The sequence below is a fragment of the Mizuhopecten yessoensis genome, unplaced genomic scaffold, assembly GCF_002113885.1.
Source record: "Mizuhopecten yessoensis strain PY_sf001 unplaced genomic scaffold, ASM211388v2 scaffold10619, whole genome shotgun sequence".
NCBI lineage: Eukaryota > Metazoa > Mollusca > Bivalvia > Pectinida > Pectinidae > Mizuhopecten > Mizuhopecten yessoensis.
The window spans coordinates 390331-413798 of record NW_018408637.1 but is presented as its reverse complement, the minus strand read 5'-3'; the positions used below and the strand labels follow the sequence as shown (position 1 = coordinate 413798).

General features: G+C 34.9%; 1 protein-coding gene across 3 annotated transcripts in view; it reads right to left on the bottom strand.

The window, feature by feature from the left end:
• Positions 1 to 20041, bottom strand: part of LOC110461425 (small G protein signaling modulator 3 homolog) — a 62077-nt gene extending 42036 nt beyond the window's left edge. The window contains exons 1-15 of one of the 3 annotated variants that reach the window (XM_021514868.1): positions 19703 to 20041; positions 14782 to 14963; positions 14051 to 14117; positions 13588 to 13718; positions 11746 to 11940; positions 10868 to 11002; positions 10318 to 10434; positions 8698 to 8776; positions 8045 to 8190; positions 5317 to 5412; positions 4977 to 5108; positions 3145 to 3333; positions 2445 to 2600; positions 1741 to 1904; positions 1473 to 1566 (exon numbers count right to left, since the gene is read on the bottom strand). In XM_021514868.1, coding sequence (XP_021370543.1) covers positions 1473 to 1566; positions 1741 to 1904; positions 2445 to 2600; positions 3145 to 3333; positions 4977 to 5108; positions 5317 to 5412; positions 8045 to 8190; positions 8698 to 8776; positions 10318 to 10434; positions 10868 to 11002; positions 11746 to 11940; positions 13588 to 13718; positions 14051 to 14117; positions 14782 to 14963; positions 19703 to 19775 — 1956 coding nt within the window. In that variant the 5' untranslated portion in view covers positions 19776 to 20041. Of the gene's footprint in view, positions 1 to 1472; positions 1567 to 1740; positions 1905 to 2444; positions 2601 to 3144; positions 3334 to 4976; positions 5109 to 5316; positions 5413 to 8044; positions 8191 to 8697; positions 8777 to 10317; positions 10435 to 10867; positions 11003 to 11745; positions 11941 to 13587; positions 13719 to 14050; positions 14118 to 14781; positions 14964 to 16769; positions 16900 to 19702 lie in introns of those variants that run through there. The other 2 variants (XM_021514870.1, XM_021514869.1) reach the window with 2 other exon arrangements.
• Between the last annotated feature and the right edge of the window lie 3427 nt (positions 20042 to 23468).

Here is a 23468-nt window from a genome sequence, read left to right as displayed (position 1 = left end):
TAGATAGCATAGTCAGTAAGAGCAGTAGTATTACAGCTAGCAGTCTAAAGTCCACAGTTCCAGTTCCGGTCTAGCCCCGTTATATTTTTACATTAAGAACAATATTGTTGGTTATATTTGATTCATCCTCATTATTTTTGCATAAAAGTCCTGCAAGGTATGGTTTTCTTTTCCGAAATATTTTATCAAAGTCATGCTGTGGGACCCTAAATAACTCAATGTTATTAGTGGTTCCAAGGGAATAGAGATATCTCTTAAAGCTAATGGTTTATCCAAACTGTACAGTGCCCTCCTAAATTCACATCTTCTTTTTGTTTTACACCAATCATGGAAGATTCCTACTAATTTGGATGTAATAGTCGTGAAATGTTTTTTACAGACCTCCGAAAGAGATTATTTTACCAAAGTTCCAAATACATGTGTAATAACATTTGGCAGGTACCACACAGGGAAATTCCTAGTAGAGTGGGGGTTGATACAGTTTTCACTTTCACAACATACACATGAGTATTCCTCTGTCAGCGATTTTAACTATAAAATCATGTTCAAACAATTCCTACGTAATAGTCATTTGGATATCAATATATCCTTATCACACCTCTCTCTGCCTCTTGGGGGTGGGGGCAGAAATGTTCAGTCGATTTTAACATATTTCAACTCTATGACCTTGAAGAAAAGTCAAATGCTGTTTATTTGAAAGCCCTCCATTCCAGCTTACTACTAGTCAAATGTCATGACACTTAGCCTTCTGGAACTTTATAAGTCATCTGATGATTTAAATTATTAGACTTGTGACCTTGAATGACATTTGTAAGCTCTCCATGCCAACAACCTACTGATCATGTACTATAACTCTAGGCCTTCTGGAATTTGAGAATGTCATAAATGTTGACTATTTACTGATGGCAAATGACGACAGCCAAAGCCAGATGGCAATTGGTCACTTGAGCCAGCTTTCGGCTCAGGTCATTGTAAAATATTGTCCCACAAGTTATTGTGAATTTCATATTCTGACTCAATATTTCGTAGTTTGATTTACTCTTGTCATTTTTATCATATTTAAAATTCTTAATGTGTTTAGCATTATGTTGCAAGTCAATGTTTCTCAGTAATGAGTGCACTTGTACAATATGTTCTCTTTCTCTTCTGACAAATATCCACCCCTTAGATTTTCCAAAGGCATCCCATTGAAAATCATTTCCCAAATTTGGTTTACATAGGATTAAAATTGATCATTCAGACACCATCTCCTTTGGACACATGGATAGCCAGAGACACACACCGACAGGGTAACAACTATATGCTTCAAGGTTTTTTTCAGAATTATAGAATTATACAGAATGTTAAGGATTTTTTGTATCATGGTGGTACCTTTATCCTTGATCAGATTATAAACAAATTTCATTGGTTCTGCAGGTCTAGGTAATGATAAAGTCAACAAAAGCATTTAATTAATAACTAAGGAGTCCTACCTCTTCTACAAACAGCCACGGATGACAAGTGGTGCCCAGTATGGACGATCTTTTCAGACCATGATCAAATATCGCTTTCAATGCTGGACATAATCTACAACCAAAACAACAAAATTTCAGCAATGGAAAATAAAACCTTTTTATCAGAATAAGACACTGCCACATTTTAAAGATAAGTACCATTATGATGACTTTATACACAAGGTGAAAAATACAATTAATCGATGGATTTATGAAATTGTGTAGACTTCCTCTAATGAGTACTTACGTGCCCCTGACAAGATCTGTGATGTTTTCTGTGACAGTATCATCCCCAGCAGAACAGTAGTGTTTGCTTCTTTCATCCAGCAGCTCCACAAATTTAGCAGGGAACCAGCCCCGGAGTCCATTGAGCTCTCCCACCCAACAGTGCTCATCCTTCTGGGAGATTATCTGTAACACAACAAGGACAAAATTCATTAAAAAATATCCATAATGCAACAATTACATAGGTATTGAAATCAGAACGTTCAGTGATGATAAATTTGTTATATCAGCATATAACATTCACTGACTTGTATGAGTTACAATAACTTTTAAACATATCAAAGTCATTTTTAAATGACAGTCTCTTTGTGATGATCTTTATTTATTCTGACTTTATAGTGCTATCTCACTGACATGAAATATGTCCAAAACAAATTACAACATACTTCTTGCATAACATTATATAGATATTATTAAATTGGCCAGACCCTTATTGAGTAAATCTCAACTTGAGTGAGTTTTCTAAATTGTCTGCCTGCCCTTCAGAAGTATAACTACCCAAGTTAATAACTAAGACCCAGCAAAAACCTGTGCAAAACAAAAACTGAGACAGCTTTACCGAATATATTCAGAGAAAAAGTGTTAGCAGCTGATGATGGTGGGCTAAAATTTGATACACCTTATTTTTCATAACTGATGGATTTTATTAAAAATATATACACTTACTGTTATGACATCATTTTTTCGGAAACCCAGCTCATCATCATCATGTCGTTCAAAGTCAAGTAATGCTTTTGCTCTTCTTCGTTTGTTCCTTGCTACATTAACATAATTTTCCAAATCCCGGGCATGACTGTCCATGGTGTAATCAGCTATCAGATTCTGTATCATACAAGTAAACAACAATTTCACAATGATTATTCAAAACAAATCAACTTTACATCTCAACAGACTTTTGTTTTACTTCTAGACTGACAAGATAAGATCAGTTAACATATTTCAAGAGCAATATTAACAGACCAGGATAATCTTTGCAAGTATGGAAAGTTTAATCTGAAGCCTTATAAAATGAGCACCAGGTTCAATTTTATTTTTAATAACAATTTCTTATATGATTCAAATAAGAAATCCAATGGATTTCTGAAATCAAACTATCATCATAATTTTGGATTTTGTAAACACAACACTATGAAGAAAACCCATGAACAAGATGCACACTAGATGTAAACATGACTTTTGGCTATCAAATAATTCTGCAAAAGTAATCTGACGGCAATTTTTATTCAAATAATAATATTAATGCAAATGTGAAGAAATCATTGGGTGAAATACACAGGTCCAAGAGAGGTAACTCTGGTCAACTCTACTTATCTATTAAAACTTGCATTTTTTTTTGTACATTTTGAGTTTAAGATAATTTACTTACCACTTTGTTATTCTTTGGGTCAAGTGACTGAAAGTGACGTGCTAACTGTAAAATGGCCTCCCTCATATCTACAAGAAGCTCAGTCTGACGAATGTTTTTAGCCTTTCCAAAATCATCATCTTCTTGATCACCCCACAACAGCATTGACACCAGACTTCTCGACCGACGAAGATGGCGTTTATTCAGTTGCTAAAAAAAGAGAGACCAATGACACAAATTGTATCTGACCATCAAAATGATTTTCTGTTAAAATTGCTGTATTAAAAGAAGCTACCAAATCAGCCATCAAAGGGATACCTATCCTTTTGGAACTTTACATTGGAGGTAAATAATTTCTGTCTTAGAAACTGAATATTAAACATCACCCAATGGAGTCGATAAAAAAAACCTTAGCGTTCTTTTCATGTCACCAAGGCCATTCAAAAGATGAAATTGAAAGTTTTATTTTGTTGCCGCAAGGTCATTTCAACATTAAATAGATTACTGAGGACAGATTTTATGTAGATCTCTATGTTGATACTAATGTTACTAAATGTAAGGTCACTTAAGGAGTAGAATTCAGGATTACAAATTCATAATCTGGTGCACTACCAGACGAGCTAAGGAGAATTTCCCCTAGCAGAGACAATAAAAGGAACAAGGCATCACAAGTGATGCTAATCCCCTCGCATGCACACATTGTGACAATCGCATGCACACATTGTGACAATTGCATGCACACATTGTTACAATCGCATGCACAAATTGTGACAATCGCATTCACACATTGTGACAATTGCATGCACACATTGTGACAATCGCATGCACACATTGTGACATATGTAAGAAGAAATGAAGTCGCTAGAGCAATAACAAAGTTTTTTCTAAAAACAGCAGAAGTGACCTTGACCTTTAAGGCAGTAGCCTGAAATGCGAACTTGTTCAAGATATTGCCATACCAAACAATTCTTTCAAGTTTCATGAAATTCTGTTAAGGAATTAAGTCGGTAGAGCGATGACAATGTTTTTCTAAAAATAGTAACAGTGACCTTGACCTTAAACATTGAAAAGGGAAATGGTCCAAGGCATTGCCGCACCTACCACTTGCAGGAAGTTTCATGAAATTCCGTTCAGTAATGAAGTCGCTAGAGTGATAACAAAGTTTTTCTAAAAATAGTAACAGTGACCTTGACCTTAAACGCAGTAACATGAAACGGGAACTTGTTCCAAGATATTGCCATACCAAACACTTGTATGAAGTATTTCAATGAAGAATGAAGTTGCTAGAGTGATGACAAAGAGTGTAACATACATATGTATGGGCAGAATCTTATATCCCCTCGAACTTTCATTGCGAGGGAATATAACGATCAATACCAGAGGGATCTTGGTGCCTATCACTGAAAGATCATTGAACTTTGCTGGTATACAGATTCTTTTCTCTTCATTACTGTGTTCTCCTATTAACAAGCATATGTACAGATAGGTAGGTAAATATTAAGGGATCATGCAAACCAAGTTGCAATATGACCTTTGACAGGCTTATTGTATGCTAGAATATTTTATCCCTTTCAAGTTGGAATATGCACAACAAAAGGCAAAGAGGATCAAACATAACAAATTTCATCATGATCCCTTCAGCACTAATGAAACTTTCACATTTTTGTAATATTGTAGGTGTCCTAAACTGTGGTGCTATTAAAGATGAATACTAGTGTGGTAATGCATTCTTGAAAGTCAAAACTGTAAAAACATCTCCCAGGTCTGCATACTTCAAAGTCAATGTTATTAATCGTGAATTCCTTCAATATTACATCAACTGTATGTTATACCGGATGTTGGTGATAATGTACCTGTTTGGGAAGGTTTTTAGTGGAGTCTGGGTTGACGATGACTCCCTGCTCAGCCATCAGATAGGCCAGGTGTTTCCTCCGATGAGATTCTATCACCATATCACTCAGGGATCCACATGTTCGGAATGATATCTTAAGCACAGAAAACAATAAAATCAAAAATCTTGAAATGACTATTTTCCTTCATAATGCATGTAATGCCAATTCACTCCTTGTTTTGGAATGTATTGAATCTATTTAATGCTGATTTTTTAAATCAAGTTAACCTTATTTTCTGGTCTTTAAGAATTTTGCTTTAAATTTAGGATCTAAAGTTTAATTTATTCAGGGTCATACTCACCTCTATTAAATCATCAACATCTTGTACATCGCCGGGCACATCAGACAGGGCGTTAAAAATCTGAGCTGAATTGTCAAGTGTCTTCAGCTCTTGCTCCTAATCACAAACAATACAAAATGCATTTAACTTTTTTGTAGAGAAGATATTGTCAAAAAGTTTAGCTTTCATTTAATGATAATTGTCTTCATAAATGGAATGTTTTTCAGCTTAAATCGTACTAGCTGCAAAAACCCTGGATCAATATATTTTAAGTATTTTATGTCATCAGTCATAGAGCTATGGTATCCAGGCTATTTAAAACATGCAAATGCTTGACCTGGGCTGAGGTCACTAAACTAAACCCTACATCTTCACTTTTCCACCACCTATATTGATGTATGATACACCATTATATTTGGTGTAGGGCATTTATTTACATGTCAGCATAGGTGCAGCAGGGTTTCCTGTTTTTTGTTTAAGGGAGTCGACACTCTTCAATTTTAAATAATACACTAAATCTCTTGAGAAATACTTTTTTTAATAATTTTAATTTCTCTGCTAACTTTGTTTACTCAAATCACCTAAATCTGGAGATTTCTCGCGTTACTGATACACCCAATGTAGCTAAAAACATAACATATTTCAAAACACTCAAATTATAGTGTATTATCAAATTTTAACAGATAGTAGATTGATCAAACAAGCAGTAGAAAAACTTAAATTAGCACAGTCACACTTTAGTATATTTTAAGTGCAAGATGTGCTAAAATTTGTTTATCGACATCATCCCTGCTTGCTGAATTATAAGGTTTTTTTGCAGACTAGATACTGTAGCCCGATGACATCAAATGTTGACGATACAAATTGATTGGACAATGTGCTACAGTTCCCGCTGCTGATATCATATGACATGGTTGGAAATTTAACTTGAGACTTTTACATTATCGAATAATTTGGGAACAGTTTTATATTTATCCTTTTTCCTTTCCAATATGTTACGAAAATCAAAACAGATGCCTACTGTACAGTGTACATAGTCAAGGGTTATGTATAACTGTAGGTGGTGTTATTACATCACCACTTTAGCTGTTTTCTTGACAGTTATTTACATTTGTATAGGTATTCACATTGATGTAAAATGTGTGTATAGACATTAAATATATTATGCAGCCCAATACTGAATTCATTCATTTATTCATAAATGAATATTAAATACTCTATTTGTTATTGATAATTGTTATTACCTCATGACATCAGTTTATAGAAATTAAAACATTGTGAGGTCAAATGGCATGAATTTGCAGGGATTAATATCAGGTATTGTTTAAGGTGTGGACATACAGTACATGTTATACCAGGGTATCACATTTAACTAGGTTCTAATGATGTGGCCATGCAGAGTAAAACATATCTTACCAATATCTACAGTACTGTGTTGTACTGTGTTGTGCTTTGTTGTGCTGTGTTGTACTGTGTTGTGCTGTGTTGTACTGTGTTGTGCTGTGTTGTGCTGTTTGCTGTGCTGCGTGTACATGTTGTGCTGTGTTGTGCTGTGTTGTACTGTTTGCTGCGCTGTGTGTACATGTTGTGCTGTGTTGTGCTGTGTTGTGCTGTGTTGTACTGTGTTCTGCTGTTTGCTGCGCTGTGTGTACATGTTGTGCGTATTGCTGGACAATGGTACGTACTTGGTGAGACTTCTCTATTTTACTCTTTGGAATATATATGCATTCTTTGTTCTGTGAGATATTATTATTATAGTACAGTGCTTATGTGTGGTGTGAATGTTGTATTTTTGGAATTAATATAATGTTTTAATGGTAATGTTAATTGATGTAATGGGATTCTTTACTTAATACATGTTCTAATTTAACTAAAGGTTTATCGTTTTTGTCTAAATCTGAAAGAAATGTTACAGTTTGATCAACATAGGCAAGTCTGATGATTCTAGTTTTGTTGCTGTATGTCACAAATGGACCATGCACATCTAGGGAGAAAGGGGATACATATGTACCAAGTCTTATCATGATCCCTTTAGTATTTTCGGAGGAGGTTTTTTTATTTGTTTTTCTGATTCATGCAAATTTGAAGCAAGAACAACTAGCAACTAAGTAGATCCTGTATACAAATTTCAATTATGATCTGTTTAGTGCTTTCCACAAAAAAAGGCAGAAACAAACTTTACATGCAATATCCAAGATGGCAAGGTGACCCTTTTGTTTTTCAGATTTATCAGAATTTAAGACATGTATACAATGTACCATGTTTTGTCATTATCCATTCTGTAGTTCTGTATAAATAGTGGTAACAAACTTGACATGCAAAAATGCAAGACCGCTACTTGGAGGCTGTGTTTTCTGATCGATTTCAAATTAAAGCAAGCACAAGTAGGGAGAAAGGGACATACAGCAACAAAAATAATCTGACTTGAGTATAATGCAAAAAACAATTCACTCAAAAACATGGAAAAGTTTAGATAAGTTTTAAATAATTTAAAACTTTTGAATGTCATTTTATTCCACCTAGTCCCCTTATGTATGCATGTGTTAAACAGAAGTGTGTTGGATGCAACCTTATGGAACATGGGACACCGACACCAGTGTTACAGCATTAGCTACATATACTAGTTACTTGTGGACCAAAGGAAAAAAACTAGGCAAAATTATCTAAATGTAGTTTGCATTTGCATTTCAGGACACAAACAAATATTAGTTAAGTTCTCATGATGCATCAACCTCATGTAGATACGGACCTTCATTTTGAGCATGCCCATGGTCATCTGGAATAAGATAGTGGAACCTTCATAGAAGAAGAGGTCCCACACTCTCAGCAGGACCTTCATGTGTACCACACTCGCAAACAGGGTGAGGAACCAGTGTAGGCTGATTAGGGACAGCTCTGTAATGCAGCAGGCCAATCAACACATTTGTTAGTATTCACCAAAATGCAATTCAGCCATTAAACATGCACGTTAGTTGATAAAACACATTTTAGCACCTAAACAGAAGTTTTAACAACTTATAAAGCTATACTAATGAATTGAAGCACTCTTTGAAGAATTCTGAAGTTATTTTCAACAAAAGAAGTTTGGATGCTGTCAAATAAATTAGAATGAATTATTCATTGAATTAACCTTAATAGATTGAAAATTTCAACATTAACCTCTGTACATGTTTTCAGTGGATCATTTTTCTGTTTAAACAAATTCAAACTTTTATCTTCATGAAAATGCTGATAATTTATTTTTATACAAATGTTAGAAATAAAACAACACTATTGTATAAAACATAATACAAATGTACCATAAAACAAACCAACTCGGGCATAAAACACTATGTACATATTGACTTGAACAAGTTGACCAAGCTTGATCACTTTAATGCGTGCAGCATGTAACATCTGTACCTATGTCATGTTCTTTCATCACTAGATCTGTATCAGGGAGATAACTGATGATCAACTGTCGCATCACTCTCTGGTCTGCCTGTAATATGTGAACAAATCCATTGTAAATTCCACACAATCAGCATGATATTCTGAACAAGATATAATCAGGACAGTGGTATGTAATTATTTACCATCACAAATACAGTTATCATGTCTGTTACTTGACAAATATCAGCAGTACATAGTACCACCACCTTCCATCCAAGGAGATGATGGCAGTTAATAGTGATTGTCTTTAGGATATTTCGGTATGAAGTTTAGAAACAATATTTATTAACAAGAGAACTGAAATGGCACAAAATTTTAGAATCCTACTGATGCATTTTTGTATTTAAGTGTATGAGACTATTGAAGTGTAATAAGAAGGAAGTACATTTGTACATTATTACTTGGTAAAGTTAATATCTGGGATGTGGTGAAAGGAAAAAACATCCTGCACTTACTTCACTAGTTGAAAATATATACATTTATCATATCTTTATCCTTTGATGTCTTTAAAAAATCTGATAATACAGAAATGGCCTCCCTTTTGTGACATAAAAAAATATTTTTTATAGGTCGTGCCTCTCTTTAGTGATAATCAATTCATCTCACAGCATTTAAAGACATTCCCCGAGTGCTTCTTAATATCAAGCAGATTTTACTCAAATCTGAACTTAGCCTTTGTCTTTCTAAAATAGAAATATTGACCAAGTGTCATCAGAATCTTGTCATATTTAATTTGCTGTTGTGTGTAAATCATCGTCCAACAAGATGGCAGTGTGCTAATTAATGATGTGCATATGTTGCTGGACTTGGAACATAGCATTAGCCATGGTATATTGTGCATTCTTATTAAGTTAATCAAAATCAAATTCTATTTCAACAAGCTATCTTGCAGAAACCAAATGATGGATGGATGCACAATCCCTATCCCATAATATATCACGTTTAAATTTTGAAGAGTATTTAAATTTAAAAAGATTTCATATTGATCAGGATGAGAAAATTTTGCATGCTAAAATAAACCAGTGAAGTGCTTATTTGTATAGATTATCATTATTAATCTGTGAGGGAGTGTTGTCATGGACATTTAAAAACAACCCCAATTTAAGAATGATCAAAAGAAGGAGAACATGTGTATGGGGTAAAGTAGTGGTTATGCTGGTTGCAAAATTTGTAGGAATGTACTGTACCTAACTAAATGTTTGGGGCCAGAAAAGGGGTGTTCACTGATCACGCTAGACAGGTGGTTGCTTATTAGTTAATGCATTTAACTCATTCACCCCTGAAGTTTCATAATAATCTATTCCAACCTTTGAATTGGAAGGGTTCAAATGTGTCTTCAGGGGTGAATAAGTTCATTTACAAATGGTCAAGAAAAATTAAAAAAGGTTGCATAAGACAGGTGGTCACATGAGCAGGTTTGACTGTGTATCATTAACTAATTACCCAATTTCAAAAAACTATTTCTTAAAATATCTAGGAATTGAAGTATAGAACTCATTTGGAAAAGGAAATGCATGGACAGGAAGGTAGCTTGAATGTATGTCCTATGGTTAAAATCTGATGATAAACCAATGTAAGTATTTCACACACCTGTATCCCGATGAGGGTACTACTGTAATAGGAGGCTGGTAACAAATCCTCTATTATAGCACACATCATCCAGAAGGCATCCTCTTCCTCCATAAACAACAGCAGAGACGAGGCAATCTGTAACACAGACATCACAATATAATATTGAATCGTACCTCAATACGAAACTAAAATACTGCTGTATTGCAATATTTTTCAAAAGCTTATTTTTATGTGTCTGTAGGTTACTTTCACTAAGCTACTCAAATGCTTGTCATCTTAAATATGAAATTTGAACCCAAAAGTTCGGTCAATAAGATAACAAACGTTTATAAACAGATATTTGAAGCGGTTTTTGACAATAGATTTCGTGTTTGTACAGCTTATTATCAATATTTAAGAAACTTTTCAAATGCTTAACAAGCATTTCAACTGATGAATGCTTGCAGAAAAAAATCTTGCTAAATTTTCATGAAGCAGCTGGTAGCCAAGAAAGAGAAGGGTACATGTTAAAAGAAGCTAGCTGATACCAAACAACATAACAAAGCTTGTATTAGGCCTTTATACTTACCACACCAGTTCCCTGACAGTATCCTATGTCAGGGTAGAGCCAGGCTAGACCCCGGAGAACTCGACGTAAACGGGGTATCCCTGTACTGTGTACATTACAGAAGCAGGCATTGCTTGGCATGGTCCGTAGTAGATCCTGGAACAATCACACAGCATCAATAGTAAATGCTGCCTATAAATCTTAGGCTACGTATATACATGCTACCTTACACTTACCTTTCATTTCTAAGACTTAGAATAGTCGATCATTGTATGTTATCTTGTGTACCTTTGAAATGTGACGTCAATAACTTACCAGTAATTACCTTTGAAATGTGAACGAGCTACGGTAATGTACATTTCAAGTGCAATATCAATGAATTAATGATAATGTATCTTTTCCCAATATGATGATTTATTCCAGTAATGAACTTTTCAAATGTGACATTCATTAAATACCAGTAATCTACCTTATAAGTGTGACATCAATTGATTACTGGTAATACATCTTTCTAATGTGAAATCAAGTCCATATTATTATATAATAAAGATATTTTACATGTTTCTCCATCTGAAAACCTTTTGGAAAATGAGAAATATGTCATAGAATCTATGTGAACAGATAGTATACCATTAATTAGAACCATTGATGTTAATAGATTCCTTTAATTACACTTTTCACTGCAGTTATGTACAATGTATTTAACCAATTATATTTTATACCATTTTGAAAACTGAAGTATTGCTTTTTAAATACAACAGAATCTTGTTATACCAGACCCTTTTTCAAGCAATAATAGAACATTGCTAAAATTAACTGAAACTTTCATTACTTAAAATCTGATTCAGGTCAAATACCAATTTAGGTGAATTTGAGTTTACAGTTTTAATATTCAATACCTTTTCAATCTGTTTTGATGTCATAAGGTGATCATTGGAACTGGCCTTGACAATGTCCTTGTATGTAAGATCTGATTTTCTTTTTTTCTCCAAAGCCCCCGAAAGCCTCATCCAGATTTGATTCCTCAGAGAATGGGGGATTCCCTGTCGTACCATAAGTCTCAGCTTTTCAGAGCGAGGCAGGCGAGGCTCAACCTAGAATAGCAACTTGACAACTTGAAAATACATATTTAACATTATTTCAACTAGGCTTTGGCAACTTTTCTTAATATTTGCATTACATTTAATCAGAAATTGAATAAATACAGATTAATTAATGTCAGTTTTAATTTCAACATTTAGGGATTTCTTCTTTCATCATCTGTTTAATTATTTTGTTATAGCCACAGAGAACAGGTCACAGCAGACAACCTTTAATTACCTATACTGCATTGTTTAAACTTTCAGACATCAAATTTCAATACCTCAAATATGTGGGCTATTTGAGAAGCTTAAAAATATACCAACAAATGAATGTTACCACAACTTTGTGATCAATTGCAATAAAGTCTCTCCCCCAAAAATAGATTGTAAGTTAGTCTACCAGTGTTCCAGATAGCTTGCGTGAATGCGTTTTCTTGCACAATAATTCACAAATTACGCAAAAGAAAAAAATGAACTTGCTTAATTCACGCAAGAAAAATTTGGAACATTGCGTCAGTCTATGTGTCCAACTGAGCAGATTATAATACGCTTACAGTGAGTCACTGAGACACTTGCATAGTACGCAATGCCTCCTGTTATAAACGTTTATATGAGCGAGAATTGAATCATGGCGCTTTTAAAACAACAATCGCTATTTGTCACTTGGTCTCATCTCTTTCGCTGCGTAGTAAATTGTCCTAAATACAGAATTGGCACAGTCATCTGTTTTACTCTCAGTAACTTCATCATCGTCGATGTCTTCCATTAATGTTGTGACCGTTTCACAAAGCGTTTTTCTTTTTTTAATTGAAGTTTCTTTTGTGATACTTTCAATAGCGGACTAGTGATCCTCTAGCTGATTGTTTGTGTCGGGTAAGGGCACTTTTTTTAATATTAGAGCAGCCCTTTGTGAAAACATTGTCCTTCTTGTGTTTGGAGCACGACGAACATTCCAAGTTCAACAAGTTTTGGCCATCAGTTTGACCAACAATCTAGGCTGTAACATCTGCCACGGGAAATGTTTTTTCCATCCATCAACGGTCGCACGCTTCGATAACGATTTGCGATGTTCTTGCCACACCTTTTTATGATGTTTCCCTTTTTTAATAGATGTGTGGTATTTTATTTCCATTTCACTGTGCACATGACTGTGATTGTGTTCACAGTGAAATGGAAATAAAATACCACATGTCTAGACAACACAAAAATATGAATTTGAGTCATTCTTAACCGTATACTTAAAGTATAACACATACAAATTATTCAACCTCTTTCAACATTTTGGGGTAACATTGCTTTTACAGCACTACATGGTTCAAAATTTAAGTTTTGACCCGTCCAATTTGGAGAGGTAGGGTAAAAAAACTCCACATGTTCAAAAGTTATCTGGAGCACTGGTCTACTGCTGCATGCATATGAAAAACATGTTGTTATGATAACGTACACGTAACCTGCATAATGAAAGTAACAGCGTTTGATATAAGGATGAGGGATATTTATCATTTACATTATATTGGTGCCAAAATATTAAAAATAGTTAATGGTTTTCTGCATACAAAACCTGATCCACTAATTGTCAGAATGATAGTGTTTACCTTAAACATTGAAAATTTAAACCTTATTATAAACTATCACCATAAAATTGAAAAGTTTTATTACCTTGTCCCAAGTCAGGTCACCGACTTCATTGTTGTGTGTAAACTCCAAATAAGCAGTCCATTTTAATCGATGTTGGGCATCCTCAATGAATGGTGTACTCAACAACTTACTGGAGTTCTCTTCAGGGCCATCTACAGTCAATTTATCATACATATATTTTTAAAATTATTTTTCTTACAAGTATGTCATGATAACTATACTGTATACTGTCCAGTACATAAAATACAGGTATATACAAGTTATAGAAATTGTGATAACCTGCCTTAAAATGAAGATGATTTTTTTTTAAACTTCTAGCAAAAACCTGCAGGTGTCTTTCCAATTTATAAAGGCAATATAATCATTTTTGTTATTAAAGTTGTCTCCCTTCAAAGTCATATTGCGAAAACAAACTTTATCAATCAACTATTTATAAATATAAGTTGCATCAGTAATCACTTCCATAAAGTAAATGAGTTCTTACCTTCTTCTTCTACTTTGAAGCCAAATTCATCATATCTGTAGTCTAGTTGTCCATTAGGATCTTCAGGCTTTGAAAGGAAACAGTTATAGCCATTTTATACACATGCTTTCAGTAATACTAATGTTGATTTAATTTGATAATGTCTGTATATATTTCTAGGATTGTCATTATAACATGTTCTCAAACAATTTCACAAAGTTATGTAGGCAACTACAGTTAAATGATAGACAAAACTTCATAAATATTAAAGATATGAATCCAGGCCTAAAAGCTAGTTCAAACAATTCAAAATGCGACCAATCCATTAATAAATCAGAATTAAGAGAGAGAAAAACAAGAGTACCATGAACAGTACACATCATTTTTGGGAGTAAGATTGATTCTAAAGCTGTGTTTGTTATCAATCAATTTTCATCGGACACAGTCATAACCCACAAGAAATGGTTTGATTTGTTAACATAAAACTTGATCATACTTGATTATTATGCTGAATTTAAAAAAATCTAACAGGTATTTATTATTGTAATTATATTTTTTCTCGAAACTGAGACAGAAATTTCTTATAAATGATATCAGAAATGTTGTTTTTAATTAATAGTCATCATATGCATAGAACTTATATCTTTCATGGTATACATTTCCAAAACTTTAAAGGCAATGCTAATAGTTTTAATACAGATAGCTGGCTATTGAAATCAAAGTAAAATTCCAAAGCCACCACTTTCAATCACCTGATTCCTTAGTTTGGAAAGGATGTCTTCAGGCCACATGGAGGGTGTGAGGGCTGAGAAGGGACCCCCTGGGGTGGGGGTGAAATCCAGACTGCTATTGGACATGTAGTTTGTGGATGATACACTGACTCCCTCACCACTGGCACCAACTATATCATCTTCATCCTCAGACAGGGTGTCCACTGGTGGTGCCATACAAATAATCATAGAATTAGTATACTGATCATCAAACTTAACATTATATATTAGATAACAATACAGAATATCTACACTTACAAACAATGCCTCTCATGTAGATGTTAGTAATCTAGATATACTTGTGTTGCATGTTCACTGTATGACCCAATATGCAACCACAGAATTATATTAGATCCAAGTCTGTGACCCAACTGAATTAAGGTTTTGTTCATAGTATTACCTATGAATGCAAGAAATGGAATTTGACTTGACTATATAATCAGTTTTATATGTGTTAATGTGATGCTTGACATTCCATTCAAATAACAATAATGGCTTTTTGAATCAACCACGTTTTTTTGAAAGGTGAGGGAAAATAGATTTTGTGTCTTTTTCCAAGTGGTAAACATGTTATTACAGTCTTTCTTGATTTATTTTTACGAAAGCAATGGAACGCTACCATATTTTGAGGAATATTTGTAGGAGAATTAACATATAATCAGTCATAAAATCTGTTTGTATAACAGCCTGACAATGTAAATAATTTTGAATCAATAGCTCAAGTGACAAACATCTTTTTAGTGCTGTGCATGTTCCATCAATACGGTTTCCTTTACGATTGTTGACACACACAAAAAGATATCTCTCCAGGGCATGGCTGGAATGAAATTTTTGTGCTCTATTTGATGCAATGAGTAGGCCTAAGATCAAAGAAGTACGTACACTTCCTAGATTGTGATTGTGTTATGTAACCATTACTTACATGAGATGCATCAGTACACTGGTGATGTGGTAAAATTGTGAAATAATCAGCTATTAAATCTCCCCCAGACTGATACTTTGATGATATTTGTTGATGAACAGTTACGGAAACAAATACAAGTTCTGGTTTATCCTCAATCAGTATTCAACATGTATAATTGAAACAAGATTTGGTCATTGCACTACTGTAACAAGAGATAAAAATTTGCACAGCCAAACAAAAATATTTGGTTTAGGTAAAAACGTCACAAAAGCAGAAAAAAATATAAGTTTGAAATATGTATGCACAGGTTTTCATAATCACTATTTTGACAAAACCAATTGTGGCAAAACATAAACATTTACTAGAATATGTCAAACATTATTGGTGCAAGTTTTAACGACAACATATAGCCCTATACATGTACTGAATTGATATGTTACTATAGTGATACACATGTAACCCAGGAAAATATTGTAATTATACGTGTATATATAGGTAGTCATATTGTGGTGTAAACTTTGACTTCGGACATTCACGCTTCATCTGACAGATGAAGTGCTGACAAGTGATATTCGACGAGCAGCACGCATTTCTCCCCTACTTTCCCTATGCCTGCATGCACACTAATTATAAGCTTTCTGGTAAACCTCTCTTCCTCTAGATTTACTGATCATTCAACAACTGTGACTCGTGAGGGTCAATTGTCCACTCTAGCATACTATGTAGTTATTAAACATACTATCACATGCTATAGACATAGAAGAACTGGGGAGCCTGGTAAGCATATAATGTCGGTGTGAATGGAAGTGTCTGTGTGACTGAGGGTGCGTTCGTAGATTTGGTTCCTGTGTGTGTCTAATGCATGTTTTATATGCCATTCCAAATAAAATACATAATATTTGAGACTATAGTATGAGTATTGATTGGTCAACCCCTATGTTTGTAACATCGATGAAAGGGTGGCATGTCGGTCCAATTAACGCAATGGCTCGACTTGTCAATGTGGCATACGCCATGCTCGGCAGAATTTTAACATTATGTAATACAGATACGCAACTGTGTTTACCTGTCATTGCTTTACTACTATATCCTTCGGCATTCCTGCCTCCAAAAACAGATTTAGCTATGTCCATTTTTCTTTTAAGCTATTCAAATGGGTTAAATAAATATCTCCGTCTGCTATTTTCTTCTATCCATTTTCTAATGAATATGTAAATTATGTTTTTGTGGCGCAGTGATATTGTTTGCAGGGTAAATATGATGTATTTATACAAGCATTAGCGACTTCCCAAAACAAAATGTAAAAACTACTTATATGTTATAGTTTTAACCTGTTATTTCTTCAAATAAAGAGTTAAATGATCTAATCACAAGCGATATAAAGAAACATCTTTCGGCTTCTTTGCACAGCGTATACTTATTGTAAGGAAGTTGTAATAAGGCTAATATCCGTTAACGTCACGAGGGAGCATTTATTGATTTTCATGGGAGCAGTAATTTTCTTTCTGAGAAATGGTAATGTGTAATACCTTCCTATTGCATTATTTTAGGAATTTTCCACAAATTATGAATACAAGTAAATAACATACAATTTTTTTTAATGAAATCACAGACGTAAAATTCTGGGTTAATAAAAATACTTTCTTTTTTACATAAGTATTTTATCGCCTGGAATAAAAAAAAAACATGTATATATCGTAATGGCGATGTCCACTCTCCCAAAAATACATATTGATAGCATAGGAAGTATCTTAAAACCCCTTTTTAAATGTTATAGAAATTAGGAGAAAAGGTACGTTAGTTTTACAGTCTCTATCATCTTTAAAAAATACAGGCAATGTGCAACATATATATACTGTACATCATAGATGAATACATAGAACTACAGGCTTTATACGTCTCTGTGTACATGTACACATTTCTATCAGATGACTTAACACATTTCATGATTTAAATTAATACATGTATATAACTTAGCGGACTTGTATATATTTTAATACAAAAATAAGCTAAAATATATACAATTTTTATCTCTAAACATTTTCCTCAGGTTGGTAAGTATGGATTATGAGAAGTTCTTTTTACACAACCAATAACATTTTCTATGAATGACCAATGAAGCGTATGCACACAAAGGTATAAAATGTGTACGAGTTGTCCATAAAATCGATGTCGATTTCGGCTAAGCTGGAAACATATATGTACAATAGTTGTTATATATGTACCGAAATGACTCAATTCAGCTACGCTTTGTCAACNTTACACAACCAATAACATTTTCTATGAATGACCAATGAAGCGTATGCACACAAAGGTTTTAAAATGTGTACGAGTTGTCCATAAAATCGATGTCGATTTCGGCTAAGCTGGAAACATATGTACAATAGTTGTTATATACTTGGTCATCGATGTGCGAGAGCAGAATCACATCGCTAGGGCAATCAGAACATGTACATATCCGGAATGGGCCCTAAGACGGGTAAAAGCAAAGTGTCAAAGTAAGGAAAAGAACAAGAAAAGGCCAATCAAGGATAAGAACAAAACCAAAGGTCAAGTGGTTATCCCGTATTTAAAGGGTATATCCGAAACCATGCATCCAGAGCATATATCGCGGTCATGGCATAGCAACAGCCATGAAGCCCCACAAGACGCTTCGCAATATCCTAGTACACCCTAATAAAACACCTAAAGAAAACGTCGCAGAATGCGTATACAAAAACTGCGACGCGTCGTATATTGGAGCGACTGGAAGGTGATTTGGGGTCCTCCTTGGTAAACACCGGAAAGATACAAAAACCCAAGAAGGTAGGAAATTCACCAGATCTGAAAGAAAACAGTCGGAGTCCCAGATAAATAAATCGGCAATCACAGACCATGCTACACAGAAAAACCATGTGATTGACTGGAATAACTCCAAAGTTTTGGACAGAGAGAGCAATCTGTTCAAGCGGCAGATAAAGGAAGCCATCTGGATACACGGCAGTGGGCCAGTTCTAAATCGAGACGAGGGTCTCAAAGACTCTCGCACATCGATGACCAAGTGTTGACAAAGCGTAGCTGAATTGAGTCATTTCGGTTCATATATAACAACTATTGTACATACGTTTCCAGCTTAGCCGAAATCGACATCGATTTTATGGACAACTCGTACACATTTTACACCTTTGTGTGCATACGCTTCATTGGTCATTTATCGTACTTGTCATCGAAACGTCACACAGAAAATTTTATTGGTTGTGTAAAAAGAACTTCTCATAATCTAGCATTTTTATAAACATGTATTCAAAATACTTATCTGTCTATCCTGATGATGTGAGAAATAAGCTAGCGGTAGGCGATTGGGTCAGAATACTACAGTTGACATGGTAATTTTTATAGTAACAATATATGTTTCAGTCATCGAGACCCTATATAGCTGGGAAAATACATGCTTGGTATTTTCCTAAGAAAAAGAAAAAAAACGATCGGATGTCAGGGTTCAGGAATCCTGGTCTGACCTTCGTTGCATTTTTTTACTCAGAGCACTGTTGTTGACTCTTAATTGTTCATTTAATTAGGGGGGGGGGGGGGGGGGGGTCCCATAAAAAATCTAGTTTGGAACTAGTACGTGGATCCTAAAAACCAAGCTGTTGAAATTAAGACAGTTATCGTTATCGTAACATCTGCAATTGCTAACTTAATATTTATTTAATTTAGAGGACTGAGTACAACATAAGGATTGCCATATTTTACTGTCATATATGCAATTCATAGGCACTACCACATGTATGTGTTCACCTGACGTCCAAGACTGCACGTGCACAAATGCATTGGGTGTACATATATGTTTCACGAGGGCTAAATTAAGCCCTCGATCAACAGAATTATAAATATTCTGTTGGTTACCTGACACACAAATTATATTAATTTTCGTCATACACATTTTGTTGATCACATGTCTTACCAATTTAGTGTCACGGTTTACATTAAAATCAAGACACAAGTGATTATAACACTCACGTGAACCGTCGGTCCTGATCTGCACTCGATGTGGGTAAAAGTAGGCAAACTCATTAAGCATATTGGTATCCATCTTGTCAATATTGTCCACTCTGTTAAATAGTATATAAGGCAATATCCACTACATATGACATAGGCATTTCCCCTCTGTCATATGTATGACACTTAAAGTTCATACATATAATTTGCCCCAGATGTGCTGCATGTTGTTCACTAAATTTCTTACAAATAAAACATCCAATATTGTTCTTACGCTGATACCATCTTAACTGATAAAATAATACCACACACGAGGGATTTACTAAACTTAAGGGATAATGGCATCGGAAGGAATCCCGTCGTGGATATGGCGTACGTTATGATTGGTAAGAATTGTGTACACAGAAAGACGTACATGTACAACAGCAGTCCTCCAAACACAACAAAATACTGGAAATGTCACATAGTAGATTTTTATTCTTCAAACCAAGGCCTCCCGTACCGGATGTAACGGCTGCGTTGATATGACAGCACACAGCTGTGACTCTGACGTTAACAGCAAGATCTGGGATCAATATCGGATACTTTAGAAAACATTTACACATTTATATGTCGTGATGGTAAATGTGTACGTAAAAATAGTCTAATATGTATACCTCAATTATGTCAGTATGGATTAAGTATAGAATAAACCTAGATATACAATAAAATGGGAGTGTTCTTCGTCTTTCATTTTGTCGCCCAAACGGCGGTAATTGTGATGAAGTCTATTTGGTCGGCGTTATGTCTTTACTTACGCTGACCTTACCTCACATTATCGTGATCAAACTATGATTAATTTACACTGGGCTTCAGACGTGTTTCACCAACTACTGTACCATTGGGTGTATTCTGTATAAAATACCATAAATTGAATTTTTATAGAAGCAGAGGCGCTTACTACCACAGGAGAGGGTGCTATTGAACTGTTAATTGATAAGTTACATTACCTTTAATTGATTTTACTCCATGTTATGCAGTACATTTCTTAAAGAAGAAAAACCGAATAAAAAAACAGGGACTAAATAGAATACTTGTAACGAAACGAAATGACAAAGTAGGAGTCTGACAATTTCGGATCACATAACAAAACATATAAAATGCGAAAGAAAACCAAGAAAACAGACGAAATAGCGATAATTATCGTCGTAATTATCGATATTTCGGGGCAAAATATAATAAAATAAATGATTAATAGCTTAAATGAAACAAGCAAGGAATGAAATGGCAGAAATCTGTGCTATAATTCTGTATAACAACTGTTATCTATGAATAGATTGTATAATGTTACATGTAAAATTATGATAAGTTAACTGTAAACAAATGCTAGTAAAACAATGTTGTACGTGTATATAAAAACAATTAAGATAATTTACCCTTGAATAGATCATATCACATCAACCTGTTCCGTTAACAGTATTGTACACATTTAACTGCACAGGTGGATACAGCACGTGTTTCACAAGGTTCCTTTACATACATGTACTTTAGGATACCTTAAGCCAACGACAGTCTACAACATATATACACAATTGCATGGTTTTTGTATAGACACTATACATATTTTCAACATTTCTTATTTAAATTGGCATCACAACATTGTAAACTTTGAGTTGTGGATCTTGTTTCCAGCACTACTATATATTTAACAGTACTAATATTATACGGTTTACAGTACTAGTATCATATGTTCTATAAACCATATAACGTCTAGCAGAGGATACCATGTAACACTAGTGCTATAAATCATGTAATACTAGCATAAACCATATAACGTAGCAGTGGACACCATATAGATACTAGTACTGTAGACCATATAACGTAGCAGTGGACAACATATAGATACTAGTACTGTAGACCATATAACGTAGCAGTGGACACCATATACATACTAGTACTGTAGACCATATAAAGTAGCAGTGGACAACATATAGATACTAGTACTGTAAACCATATAATGTAGTAGTGGACACCATATAGATACTAGTACTGTAGACCATATAACATAGCAGTGGACACCATATAGATACTAGTACTGTAGACCATATAAAGTAGCAGTGGACAACAGATAGATACTAGTACTGTAAACCAGATAACATAGCAGTGGACACCATATAGATACTAGTACTGAAGACCATATAACGTAGCAGTGGACACCATATACATACTAGTACTGTAAACCATATAACGTAGTAGTGGACACCATATAGATACTAGTACTGTAAGCCATATAACGTAGCAGTGGACACCATATAGATACTAGTATTGTAAACCATATAACTTAGCAGTGGACACCATATAGATACTAGTATTGTAAACCATATAACTTAGCAGTGGACACCATATAGATACTAGTACTGTAAGCCATATAACGTAGCAGTGGACACCATATAGATATTAGTATTGTAGACCAGATAACGTAGCAGTGGACACCATATAGATACTAGTACTGAAGACCATATAACGTAGCAGTGGACACCATATAGATACTAGTACTGAAAACCATATAACGTAGCAGTGGACACCATATAAATACTAGTACTGTAGACCATATAAAGTAGCAGTGGACACCGTATAGATACTAGTACTGTAGACCATATAACGTAGCAGTGGACACCATATAGATACTAGTACTGTAAACTATATAATGTAGCAGTGGACACCATATAGATACTAGTACTGTAAACCATATAACGTAGCAGTGGACACCATATAGATACTAGTACTGTAAACCATATTACGTAGCAGTGGAAACCATATAAATACTAGTACTATAGACCATATAAAGTAGCAGAGGACACCATATAGATACTAGTACTATAGACCATATAATGTAGCAGAGGACACCATATAAATACTAGTATTACATGGTTTCCATTGCTACGTATATGGCTTGCAGTGCTATAGTATCGTTTTCTAGTACGAAGTATATGCTATGTACACAAAATTTGGATCAGATGAATCCAAGAGAATTCAACAGTTCGAATGTTTTCCCAGCTTTGACTAAACAGTCTATCAATTATGACAAAAACGTCTAACAGACTGTTTTTTGGTAGTTTATCTTTTCATTGCGTGCAATGACAGCTTGTTGTAGTGGCGTCCACCGGATATAGCGACAATCCCCGAGCTCCAACATCAACGTTGACACTCGCTCCATCTCTTTTGCAATATCCTCGTCACTGTATCGGGGGCGTGCTGGCGTCGTCACGGGATCCCAGGATAGCCCGCCGTATGACATGATTGTCTTTGCTTGAGAATAGTAGCCGTATCTGGTATTGACATCATGTGCGCCGTACGATGTGATTGTATGTGCTGGTGCGCCGTGCGCTGTGATTGTGTGTGCTGGTGCGCCGTACGCTGTGATTGGCTGTGCTGGTGCGCCATACAATGTGATTGGCTGTGCTGGAACATTGTAGTCATGTCTATTGCTGCCGTCATTTGAATAAGAATATGAAAGCTGTCTTATTTCCTCTTGATGAGGCTTCTCCTGTTTTCTTTTGATGTTCGGCGGAACTATGACCTCAGCAAAATCAAATCGAGGTCTTTGAGTCATTGCTGTTTTGATAATGGTATCTGGGCGCGTTGTTTGCCGAATCTTTCTCCGTCGCATCTTCCTTAATGCTATCTGTATCTTTATCTCCTTAGCTGGGATATCGACCCCGGCCAGCAGATCGTGTAACTCTATGGGCTGACCGGATTCAATTTCCTCCATGTCCAGGCTAGGCCGACGTTTTCTCAGGACCTCCTG